Source organism: Lutra lutra, chromosome 11 (genome assembly GCF_902655055.1).
Source record: "Lutra lutra chromosome 11, mLutLut1.2, whole genome shotgun sequence".
In the NCBI taxonomy this organism is placed as follows: Eukaryota; Metazoa; Chordata; class Mammalia; order Carnivora; family Mustelidae; genus Lutra; species Lutra lutra.
Genome location: NC_062288.1, coordinates 596,433 through 609,870, shown reverse-complemented (window position 1 = coordinate 609,870; position 13,438 = coordinate 596,433). Strand labels below are relative to the sequence as shown.

General features: G+C 44.6%; 1 protein-coding gene across 1 annotated transcript in view; it reads left to right on the top strand.

The window, feature by feature from the left end:
• Positions 1-13,438, top strand: part of LOC125080705 (contactin-associated protein-like 3) — a 202,819-nt gene that overhangs the window by 109,176 nt on the left and 80,205 nt on the right. The window contains exons 9-10 of the mRNA XM_047694676.1: positions 1,226-1,372; positions 9,248-9,419. Coding sequence (XP_047550632.1) covers positions 1,226-1,372; positions 9,248-9,419 — 319 coding nt within the window. The remainder of the gene's footprint in view (positions 1-1,225; positions 1,373-9,247; positions 9,420-13,438) is intronic.

Genomic DNA, 13,438 nt, shown 5'->3' with positions numbered 1-13,438 from the left:
GTTGGGCAAGACAATTTCTAAAGATTCCAATTATTCACTGTGCTCCTTCAGAGCAGCAGGTGTCTCTGGGGCCGTGACAGTGGCTGTGACCTCTCCGTGGAGGGGAGGAGTCCCTTGCTTTTGAACGAATGACTCACTTTGGCCAGTGGAATATGGGCATGAGGGCAAACAATTCCCTCATCCAAAGTTAATGTTAACATTTAAAAATATTTCCTACTGTTTTTTGTCCAATTTTAGACAGTGATTGAGTATGCACACACACACACTTTAATGCAATGCTTTCTAAACTTTACATTTTGTTCTATGAATTTACATGTTTCAGTAATACTTAAGTTGCTGATACATTTTTTCTAAAAAGTTATATTGTTATATATGATATATTTTTCTAAATAGTCTACCAAAATTATATATAGTAATAATACATGAAAGTAGGGACAAGATTTTATTTTTATAACAACAATTTTGGAAAATCTTATGCTTCTCAACATCCTAAAATATTAACAAACTAGAAGAGGGGGACGTGCGCCCTGAGCCAGGGGACTAGGATATTGGATCATGTTAAGGTTGTTCAGGATCCTGTTGTGTTAGTCCGTTAAAGCCCTAGCACTGGGAGAAACTAAAGATTGCACTGTCCAAGGCAGAATGTTTGGACTTTCCACTCTTGAATCTTCCTTCCCCCTTCAATTCAGCTTTCTTTCTTTTCTCTTTTTTTCTCCCTGTACTTTTCTGGTTTAACCGAGTGATGAGAAAGTGAAACACAGTCATTGCCGTGTGCACATATGTCTTAATACTCTTAACTGATCACAGTAATTTTTGCTAGAATATAATTTGTGTTAGAACACGACTGGCCAATCTATGACTGTGGGAGGTCAGATGCAAGGACCCTCTGGAACCACACATTTACTCAATGAGCCTCACTCCACAGGTAACCCCTTCCTCCTAGAGAAACATGACCAGGATACCATGTGATCTCATTGCCTGTTAAGAAACCCCCAAGCTCACATCTGTCCCAAGCCTCTCCCTTTCTCTCATAGAGGCCCAGCTGTCCTCTGTGGTGGGTCTCCATTGCCCAGCCAGCTAAATAACCTGGTGGGTTTCAGGTGAGTTCATGGTGAAGTTTGGTAGGGTGTCTAAGATCATGATTGTATTGTTTTCAAGCATGGCTCTGTGTAGCTGCATCTATAGGGTTTTTAGGAATTTCTTACCCAATTTTGTTTACTTCCAGGTGCTGGATTAAGTGATGGGCAGTGGCATTCAGTGTCCCTTTCGTTGAAAGGAAATCACCTGAATGTGATGGTGGATGGTGAGGTAGCCTCTGTGGCTCACTCCCTGCGTGGACAGATTGATTCAGGGGACACCTATTATTTGGGTGGTAAGTGAAAGGAACTGGCGGTGCTGGCAATCAAAACATCCTTGTCTTTCCAGCTCCTGCCTTCTGAAACAACCAGCAATTTTAAATGAAGGTTAATACTGAAGAGCAAGGTTTCTCTTTCAGTTTAGTCAATGAGAATGTTGAGCAAAGACGGTAAATTTTTCTTAAGTACTTATTTACTTATTTGACAGAGAGAGCACGAGTGGGAGTGACAGAGGGGGAGGGAGAAAGGATCCCAAGCAGATCCCCCATTGAGTGCAGAGCCCGACATGGGCTCCATCTCATGACCCTGAGATCATGACCTGAGCCAAAACCAAGAATAGGGTGCTTAACCTACTGTGCCACACAGGTGCCCCCGACAAAGGCAGTAAATTATGGCCTAAAATGCAAGCCTATGGGGGGGCCTTGTTTCAATGTGCATTTGCTAAGATTGATTTTGAATTTAGCACTTGTTTTCACTGCAGTCACCTGGAAAGCTTCCAGAATGCTAGGGCCTGTCTCTGTCCCTAGAGATCTGCTTTCTCTGGCTCTGATGCCCGGGGAGTGGGCTCTCCAGGTGACTCTCTGCAGGCCACTCTGAGGGTCCTCGCTCTCTGTCTCTAACCTTTTGTGCTTCACTGTAGAGTATTTTCGGGAGGCCAAATAACTCTTAGAACCTTTCCTTCAGGTGTTTTTATGCGACAGTTTCCTTGTTGCATGTGGGTGGTCTTCTTTTTGTCAGTCGCTCTCCTCCCTGGGTGGCCCAGGTCCTCTGGTGTGGCCTGGGAGCCACCCATGGCAGTACCATTTTCAAGCCTGTCACAGATGCAGACGTAACTCCCCTGACTTCCTGAGCCAGAATCTGTATTTCCCCAAGATCCCCAGCTGCTCTGTTGCCCTAAATGTTCAGGAAGCGTTCTGTTGCCCACTGTGTATGCACAAGGACACCGTTACCTACACCAGAGCAAGAGAGGACACCCACTCACTACCTTGTGGTGAACTTTACCAAGACAACACCAGACCATCACCCCAACTGTGGGAGACGGCAGGTTTGCCTGTTCGGTAGAACTTTGACTGAGTCTGTCCAGGATCCGTGCAGCCAGGGAGGGGGAGCTCCTGAATGTAACAAATGTCCATTCTGAGGCATCCGTGTGAAGAGTCTGAGCCACCAGAAGCTTAGGCCTGTCAGTTGTGAGACTTCCTTCTAATCGTGGCTGGAAGCCATCCTTGATATTATTCCTGTTTCGCATTTTATGGTTGTTTCTTTCCAAAATAAGTTTGAGGTCATGGTAGAGATAACTTGATAGCCCAACAAGAAAGTATAAAATCCTCCCGAAGAGTTGACAGTAAGCCCACGCAGGGCGTTTAATCTTTCAAGCCCCCTAAAGCAAGCCTCCACTGTGAGTGTGGAGCGGCACCAGGAGCATTAGAACATTGGATTGGTCACTTTCCCCCCTGCCAAATATGATGCACCTCTGACCCAGACAGGTTTTTAAACCTTTATGCCTATGATGGATTTTAGAGCTCTGCAGAGGAACCAATTCCTTCAAAACTAAATAAAGAATTTATCCAGGAGCTGTAACTTAAAATGTAAAAGATTTCGAAGCACTAAAAGGGATAGGAAGAAAAATCCTTGCTGTATTGTTTAATGGTGCAAAATGGAATGATTGTTATTTTGTATTAAAAAGTAAAAAAAAAAAAACTTTCTAAAAACACAGAGTCTTCTCTCATAATTGAGCATCGGGCATGTTCCAAATGTGCAATGCACAGCTACATGAGAACAGGTACTTTCCATAAATACTTACACGTTGATGTGATATGAAGTCACTAAGTAATTCATGTATGCGTTTTAAAATACTACTCATGTTTCTTGAAAGAGCATTTGTGGGCTAACCCCCTAATGTACACAATTAAACACTACAATGCTTTTAATGTCTCCCTCTCCTCTAAATTCTCACTCCCCCAGTTAAGGATTACCCTGCCCCCCCTTTTTACTAATCTTTGTATCACCTTTTTATGTTTTAATCAACGTGTAGCACCGTGTCAGTTTCAGATGTGAGCATATGACTCAGTGTTTGTATACATTAGGAAATAATCCCACAATAACTAGTTAATATCCACAACCATACATAGTTATAATTTTTCTTGTCATGAAAATTTTAAGGTCTACTTTCTTAGCAACTTTTAAATAGACAATAAGGTATTATTAGCTGTAATCACCATGCTGTACATTGCTTTGCTATGACTTATTTATTTTACAACTGAAAGTTTGTAATTTCTGATGTATTGCTTTTCTTTAGAAGCTATATCCATGTAGGTGACTTCACACAGTAGTGTTCTGTGTTCTGTGTCCCCTTGCTTTTCAGTTTACGCTTAGGGCACTACCGTGTGCCTTCTTCTGGGTTCTTTTTATTGTTATTGCTGTCACTGTTGTTCTAGATTAGTCTTGGAGATCCAGCCCTGTGAGTATTTATAGATAAAGTTAATTAATTTTTACTGCCCTGTGGTTTTGATGTATATGACACCATGTTTTACTTATTAACTCCGCCGTCCCGTTTTACTGTGGAGCAACAGCTGGATGGTGCCCACTTTTTGCTATTATAAAAGATGCAATAAATACCCTACGGCTGCCAGTGATTTTAATATTTTCCTTATGTGCAACTATCAAGTTTCCTAATATGCATAGTCAATTCAGTGAAACAGCCTTTGGTTGTTTCCAGCCTTTGGTCTATGAAAGGACCCTAGAGACTTGGAGGCAATGTGTTGGAAAAAAGCACAATAGGCTTTTCTTACGTGTTTTCATAAAATTGTGTTGATGTGCAGAAAAGCTGTCTCGTTAGTATAGTTTCCAACAACAAATCATGTCTCTAAGATGAGCAGAATTACAAAGTTCAAACATCCCATGAGAGAGTATAATGACTTTTCTTCATTACCAGTTTGCTATTTTTTGGTTGTGATTAAAATTTGGCACTGAGTGGCAAAAATAGTGTAAGATCTTGCAATCACAACACGTTATCTGTAACTAATGTGTAAATTCAGAATGACCTGTGTGTACTCCGCCGTCAACACCCACTTGATTCCTACAGAGCAATTCCAGGCACTGATTCAAACCAACGTATTCAACTCTTCTTTTTATACCAACGTAACAGCATCTTTTTTCCTGGAGAAGGAATATACACTTTCCAAACAACCCAGCTAATGCCATCACCAAGCTGGAGCAAACACTCAAAACCAAAACACCCCACTTTACTGATGTTATATAAGGAGATGAGCATTATTTGTTGTGAAGGAAAAGCAGGAGAGGCAGATCTAGGACCAGTGAACATGCAGCCCAATTCTCAGACGATGTGCTGTGCTCAAAGCTGTATGCACAGGGGAAGAATCCCTTTATCAGAGCCCCTCGTCTGTATGGTCTATTGGACTCCCCAGCTCTGTTCTGGGGAAAGGGGTGCAGGTCAGTTTCAAATTGAGTGGGAACTTTGAGACCCAAAGATGTCAATGCCAGAGATGTTTTATCCAATCCCAAGAATGGTGTATGCCAATGTCTCTTTAATTATCTTCTTAATGGACGTCCATCAGGACCAGAATATGCATTGTGTTACCAGGGAAATCCACTTTATCCAGTCCATGCTCCATAGCAGATGCGGTATTCATGGCAGCCAGTGCCCCATGTTCCGAGACCCTCCTTAGCCCGCTCTCCTGATGAAGGTTCAGTGGCAAGTCCCTGCTCACCACGTGGTCAGTGACTCTTTTTTTGCCGTGCTTTCCCATAAGGGCAGATTAGGGCATCTTCCTATTACAGTTAGGGTGGCTATATAATTTATTGTCCAAACCAGGATGCTTTAGTGAATGGAGGGGATGATCTTGATAATTATGGCAGGACAACAGGCATAAAGCAGAGCTTGAGTGGCTTTCTTTTCATGACAAAGTTCCTCTCACAGATTTGTAGACTTTTTACATGTGATGCAGGTTTCCCTTTTCCCTTTTCTATTTCCCCTGTGTGAGCTTTGTAAATTGTTCTTCTGACAACAGTTTTGCTCTACCGTACAGTACATAGAGTTCGGTGCCTGCCGGGGAGGGTAGTGGGAAGCTGCTGTCCTCTGGATTCCTTCTGTGGGATCATGGTGCTTTCCACCAGCACACATGCCCTGCAGAGCTGGGAAACATCAAATTATGCTCCGAATTTTGTGAGGGTCCTTGTTTGTGTGAGGCCTTAGCAGACCAGGGAACAATGACGGCTGTAACGAGGTCTCACCTCATGACCCATTCTGGGGTCTTGACATCCAGTGACAATTTATCTGTCATCCTCAGAGGTACTTAAATTTCTGACTCCTTCCATGTTGATGGGTATGTTCCACTGACTTAGCAATAACTATCCCCGTCCACTTTCACTGTCCATCCTGAATCAGGTCATGGAGGAAGGACCCTCTGCCATCTTACCATTGGGACTTCGGGCAATCTGTGTGGATGAACAGACAGCTGGTGGTCTGGGCTTGTCTTGGGCCATGGCACCCCTTGCTTCTTGACCTCTCTCTCATAACTGGAGCAAGGAAGGACTTTGTGGTTTGACCTTTCCTTCTTAATATTCCGCTTTGAGAAAATTTTCTTTGTGACTGCTGGATTCAGTTGAGTCTTTATAGGAACACTGAGTTACTGCACTGTATTTATTTTTTCTTTCTCTCTCTCTCTCTCTCTCTTTTTTTTTTTTTTAGAGAGAGAGAGTGTGTGTGTGTGTGAACGGGGATGGATGGGGAGGGGCAGGGGGTAAGAGAGAATCTTGCCCAGTGCAGAGCCCAACATGCGGCTCAATCCTACGACTCAGATCATGACCTGAGTAGAAATCAAGAGTTGGACGCCCAGCTGACTGAGACACCAGGCGCCCCAGATACTGCATTGTATTTTAGATGCGTCTGAAGTTTGTGATCTGGAGAAAGGGGAAGGTTTATTGGCTGAACATTTCTGATCCTGTATCCTAATGTTCTCAGTCCTTAAGCACTGTCAGTGGAAGTCGCCTATAAAGACACAAAGATACACCAGGTGTCTTCCAAATATATCTAACCTTCCAGAAATTCTTTTACAAACATAAATGTGCATATTTTCACATAAAACAAGGAAAAAGGAAAGGGAAACTGGACAGTTTGTCTGTTCTTTGTGATGTAACACCACATTTGAAATGTCAACGTCTCCATGAGGATAATTTATGGGGCTTCATTGTGCCCAACAGTGGGTTTCACCGGACGAAGGCCTTGGCTGGTTTTGGGGTATATTTGTCAGGAATGCAAAGCCTCAGTCACTGAAAGAAGAGGAAAGATGACCATGCGCGTCTTGTGGAAATTCTTAGGCACAAGCTTGTGGCCATTGGGTGGGAACGAGAGGAGGCTCTGTCTTCAGTCCCTGCCCTTTGAAGGTGCACCAGTGACCCTCATGACAAAAGTTCAGACAGAGGAGAACAAAAAACATGTAGGTATAATGAGTAAAATCTTTATGAAATTACTGATTCCAGGGGCACCTGGGCAGCGTAGTTCAATGTCTGACGCCTGATGTCAGCTCAGGGCATGATCTCAAGGTCGTGAGATCCGGCCCCACATTGGGCTCCCAGCTTGAGTCTCCCACCCTCTGTCCTCCTACCCTCATGCTGTCACTGTCTCTCTCTCTCTCTCTTTTTCTCACATAAACAAATCTTTCTAAAAAAAAATAAATTACTTATTCCATTTCATTTAAAATATAAGAGACTTCTAAAGTAACCTCAAATACCACCTGTAAATATTACCAAAAACTTCCTTAATATTTAAATGCTTGGAAAATGATTTTTAATGATTGTTTTTAGAAAGATGAATAGTTATGACTCTGTATTTAACAAATTAAAAGAAAACATTCTCCTGGAAATGATGTCAATGAGACATAATTGTATAAGGTACAGAATGAATAAAACAGATGAGTTTCTCAGGAATCATAAAATTTATTTCACAATTTCTTGGAATTAAAAGAATATTAAATTATTAAAAAATGTGCTTCTATTGTGTTTGCATCTGAAAGTAAAATACTCAATTAAGTGAATGTTTTGAGATTTTATCCCACATGGCTACAGGTAGGTTCCCCAGGAAGCTGGCTCTCTGCTTGGGAGACTCGTGTGTACGGTGGTTTAGTGAGGTTAGTTCTCAGGAACGACCCTGCTGGGGGCAGAGAGCAGCTGGGATGAGCAGAGACAAGGCGAGGCGTGATGCCATTGCATAGAGGCCTCAAGGCAGCTCTGAAGAAGCATTTGCCCCTTAGGGACGTCCCAGTTGAGGCTTCGGGTCACTGACCCATCCATTGTATCCGTGGGCACTGGCCGTCCCTGGGGAGGGTACCACCCATGAGACTCAGCTCCCTGCAGCCAGAGCAGTTCCTGGGGAGAACCTCAGTCCCCAAAATGAGGGGTGTGTGTGAAATGGAGACGAAGCTGTGTCTGTAGATTTCTCCTCATGATGGCCTTTCACCAAAGCATTTGCAGTGAGTGTGTTTCTCTTTTCCTGTCCCCTGGGAATCTGGCAGTGCTCACATCGAAGACCTGTGATTGCTTTGAGGGCAGCTCTGCAGAGGGTGGGAGAGCACGTGCCAGCCTGCTGACCCCACGAGGGGAAGGAGGCAGCTCTGAACCCTGATCGGCTTTGACTTTGATTTCAAAGCTGTGTCCTTGCTCATCACGGGTATAAGAGCCTTGTCTTCTTGGGAAACCAGGGGGATACAATAAAACACCGCCTAGGCATTGAGGTTTGTAACGGTAGAAGATAACCTGATTCAAATTTTTAAGGGTGTTTTGGAGCAAAAACTGATCCGAATCACACAACACCAAAGTAGAAGTGGTCAGGAGTGCTCTGTGGGCAGGAGCGGGGGAAGGGCTCCCGGAGAGGAGGGGCGGCAGCAGGGAGAGGAATTACTGATCGGCTCCGGCTGAAATCGGGGGTGGCTGTCTGGGGCCGCTCTGTAGGTTACAGTTTCAGAGCCTTGACGAGCCACACGAAGCCACACAGAAATCAAACTCATTTGCAGCCTCAGACTCTGGTTTGCTGTCCTGGGCCACTAAAACTTTTGGTGAGTCACCGTGGTCTGATGGCCTCTTTCCTTCATTAATTTAACAATAATTTACAGCAAGCCAGTGAGTGAATGCGGCAGAACTTGTAAAAACTTACTATTATTGAAAACAATCAAAACCTGTTTCTTCTCGCATGGGGTGCTCCAGGATGCTAACTTTTCTCCGTTATTCTCAGGGCCGTATCGTTGAGATACTTGTTAACTCTGTGTGTGTGTGTGTGTGTGTGTGTGTGTGTGTGTGTATGTGTGTGAAAAGGCATTTGACTAAAATGCCTCATTCAGAAGCAGTTGGAAACGTAAGTCATGTTAGATGTCTCTGACCGTGTACGGTCAAACCTTGTTTTAACTGTGTTGTGCTTGCACATGCACACACGCACGCCCAGAGTAGAAATCTCACATACATAGTTATTTCTCAAGCATTTTAAATTTCGTAGGTCCTAGTAGGCCTGTGATTTTTTTCTTTCTGATTCTGTTATCCCATGGTCTTTACTTTATAGAGTTTAATATCATGTTGAAAGGACCGATTTCTTCGGGTGGTTTCAAAAGAGAAATCAAACTCAGCTTAGAGGAAATGGGCCTTGACTCTACTGGTAGAGTCTACCTTCGGCTCATCTGTCCACCAGCCTGGCTCGAGTTGTTATTTCTGTGCTTTACCAAAACCAGTAGTGTCTGTTCTCAGCCGTCCACTGCCCCATCCACGAGGAAGTGTAATCTTCAGGCGTCTGCGAGCAGGAGGTGGCAAACTTGCATGTACAGAATACTGATGGCTGTTTTGGTCACGACTGTTGGCTTTCTCCTTTGTGTGTCTCCATGTTCATTCAGGCTGTCCTGACAGCAGCTCTGGCCCTGGATGCGGAGGTCCCCTGGCTGGGTTTCAGGGCTGCCTGAGGCTCATCTCCATTGGCGACCAGGCGGTGGACCCCATCACGGTACAGCAGGGGTCACTGGGGACTTTCCGTGACCTCCAGATAGACACCTGCGGCCTCACCGACAGGTAAAGCTGTCCCAGGTCATTTTGACATTCCTGATTTCAAAATTTTTGGATAGTGGGTTAAGAACAAATGAGCTACTGAGGGGGAGCACCTCCTTCTAGCCCCTTCTCTCTTCCTGATAGCCAACCCATATAGAAAACTATAATTAATTGAAGACTAGAAAATGACCCTGTTTAATTTCAAACAGTTGCTCCTTTCAGATGGTGTCTTCTTAGAAGATGTACTATCATGAGTTTTCCTTGCATGTGTCCCCAAGCCACTTAGTTTTTACAGAATCCTGTTCGTGGTGCCGTAATTGTTGATGAGTGTAAGTACTGATGAGTAAAAATACTTCTAAAAATTCTTTCACGGCACAAAAGAGATTAGAATATTCTAGAAAGATGATGAATCATTGAGGACCAGGAGGTTGAAACCACATGTGGTCAGCGGGATTCACCCCACGTTCCCTTCTCTATATGGAAAATGAAAAGTAACTCTTCCCCTAGAAGGGTCTCAGCCTTGGGGATTCCTAGTCACATAAACACAAGGGGGAAAGGAGGGAACCCAGTTACCACACACTGAGCACGGTACCGGTCAGTGAGGACATAGTGGGGGATGAGTGCAAGGGGACAAGACACAAACTTCCCGCTCTAAAATAAGTAAGTGTGGAGACATAGTGAGCAGCACGATGACTGCAGTGAATACTGTCGTGTGTATTTGAAAGTCGCTGAGGATCTTGAAAGTCCTCGTCGGAAGAAGGAACTTTTTGTGACTGTGTGTGGTGCTGGATGTTAGTGAGGCTTATTGTGGTGATCACATCACAAGATACACAAATACTGACTCATTCTATTGCACACCTGAAACTAATATAAGTCATTTATACCTCAATTTTAAAAAAGAAAAAAAAAAGAAAGAAAACCCCTGAAACCGTAGGATATTAAAATCGCGAATTCTTGCAACTTTATTCAAACTGTCTTGTTTGTCGCGCTCTTGGGCTTTCAGGTTTTCTAGATAAAAGGGATGGCTTAGCTTGATGACATTAAATTTTTTCTGTGCCTGGTATGTCTGCCCTTCCTGAAGCAGGACTGACTTACAGTCCTGTCGAATAAGCGCGCACACTCCAGACACCCTCCCACATCCATGTGTGGCCAGCCTCTTCCAAGTTCACGCTGTGCAAAGTGCTTTGTGCAGTAAATCTGTCCCCAGTTTAACGGCACTAGTTGGAATCCCGTGTCGTGTCCAATAAAGTACACATTGTGTTGCAATTTGGCAGTGTGTTAGAAAACCGTAAGTTCCAGTAGCTTGAAATATTAACTCATAAGAACTTGCTTTCCTTAATGCAGATGTTCATGGGTATCGTTTACATTCTGTTCATTTGTAGGGGCAAGGGGAGAGTCAAAGAATTAGGCAAAAACCCTGAATCCTAATTCTCAGATTATGAAATGTATGCTGGATTGGAACTGGCTTCTCTGTAAGTTATAGCTTCTGCCGGCTCTGGGGTCCTGAATCTTAGTATTGGGAGGGGTCAGAAACACTCGCTTGGAGGTAGGGTACAGCCCTCGCCGATGGGAATGGCTGTCAGTGGCTTCTCTGTAAGTTATAGCTTCCGCCGGCTCTGGGGTCCTGAATCTTAGTATTGGGAGGGGTCAGAAACACTCGCTTGGAGGTAGGGTACAGCCCTCGCCGATGGGAATGGCTGTCAGTGGCTCAGCAGGGTCAGGGGTCAGGGGTCAGGTTGTTGTTCAGTCGTGGAGCTCGTGAAGCTCACAGGAAGTTACTTCAGTGCCCTGGGAATTCCCACACAAAGCATGATGCAATCACAGTGTTTCTCTCACATAAGAAATGCATGTTGAGCCTTTGTGCAGAAAGGTCTTTAGCCAAAAACACACAAAAAACCCCAAAACAAAAAACCAACAACAAAGTATGCATGAGGTATGCCTGTGTGTGTGCGTGTGTGTGTGTGTTTGTGTGTGTGTATCACCAAAATAGAAAGATTTCCCATATCACACCTAAAAATGGTTGTTAGAAGTACATACTAGCAATGGATGGGGACCTCTGGGATCTGGGATATTAAGTTACCTTCCCTGTTCAAAGCAGAAACTGAGGTTCATGGCAACCCCATACGTGGGCCTGAAAAGAACCATCGGCACTTTGGCTGATGTAGTCAATAATTATAATTTTTTTATGGTTTTCGTGGTTTAACATCAGAAAACATGTCCTTACTCTGCACTGTTAGAAACGTTCACTCTTCCTTGGTGCTTCAGGCCACACCTCCGCCTCCATGTTCAATGCACCACGAAGTAGATTCATGTGGAAATACGACCAAGCAACCATCCATGCCAGGCTCTTGCCGGCACGTGCTCTGTGCCGACCCCGGTCACCTGTCAGCCCGCACCTTGCTTGTCCACAGCCAGTCATGCTGTGCTCAGGTGAAGCTGAGATTTATGATTGAAATGCAGGCGATTTTGTAACTCTTATCTGTCGGGCAAAGGAGTTAATAATTCATGAAGCATAACAGCATTCCTGGCCCAACGGCCCAGTAGGTTATGAAAAGATGTTTGAAACCGGCTGGGGATACAGGAGACCTTCCTGAGCTGCACAAGGACTCATGCATATGGTGCTCTGTGCACCCCAGGCTCTCATGACACTGGGAAAGCTGTGGGTTCTTGGGGACAAGGCTTCGGGAACAGGGTTATCGTGGTGAGGGATCATGTCTTACAACAATTGTGTTTTGGACATTAGAATTTTGTGTCCTATAACTCAGGTTACACAGTCCTTTCCAGGTTTCTTTTAGGATCACAGGAATGCCACCTTGAACATCTATAGGCACGGACTGTACTGATGGGGCTGCTTTGCCCACCTCTGTGGACTTTGGCAAGCGTTCATCTTCTAGATGCTAAATGCAACATCACGTGCTCTACATGTTGTTTTTTAGAGATCAGTAGACTGAAGTGGAACTGTGGGGGGGGTTGTGGAGACATGTGGGACGGGTGCCTAATTTGTGCTGGGACAAGGCAGGGCTATCAGAGAGGAGGGAGAGACACCTACCCTGGGGTGGAAGGTGGGTATGTCAGTTGAGTGAGAGAGGCTGGACATCCAGCGAAGGTTCAGCCATGAGCCCAAGCCAAAGTTCCGCCACGAGTCTGCCTGTTTGAACATGGCTGCTGTAGAAATTGGGTGTCTGAGGATGAGTAGCAGGGATGGCGAGAGATGGGGTTGCCTGGCTGGGAAGGGGCTACATCACAGAGGCCTGGTGGCCAGCTCAAAATCCAGACACTGATCTAAGGTTCCCCAGGAAGTCACTGAGGGCTCTGTGCTAGGAAGCCACTTGCACAGCAGAGCAATACTGCCAATGGGGGAAGATGGTTTGGGTGTGGGCCACAGAGGGAGGGTGTGTGGCCCGGAGGCCAGGTAAGGGGCTGCCTACCCATGCGAGAAGGGATGATAGCCTGAGGTAGGGAAGAGAAAAATGTAGATGACGTACACAGTGTTTGGTGTACAGAAGATCAAGCTCATGAGGGCGTGGCTATGGGGGGATGGAGAGGGACTGGTCAGGATGATCCTCGGGTTCTGGCTCGGACATCTGGATAAAAGGTGGTATCACCACTCAATGGAACACTGAAGAAGAAGCATGATTTTTGGAGGCACAGAGTCAAGAGACTTAGTTATTAAATCTGAAGATATTTTGGGAATCATAGAAGTACAAAATCCTAAAGTTGAGAAGAATCTTAAGCATGATATCTATTGATGTTTCTGTCTCAAAGTGGGGATCTCTTTATCACCATAGAGAAGAGAATCCTGCTTCTGTTCTATCTTTCAGGAATGAGACCCTTGCCCATTCACCAAATGGTTCATCAGTGTCCTTTTTTCCACCCAGATTTCTACCACGAGTCTTCATATTTCCTGCTCTAAGTCTAGGCACACTTTACCCCCATAGTCCAACAAGTACTCAGTGAATTCCCTTCATTGGCTCTCCTCTAGGCTAACGTCTGTTCTCTTAGCAATTGTTTAGAGGTCAAGGCATTAAACACTATCTCAATCC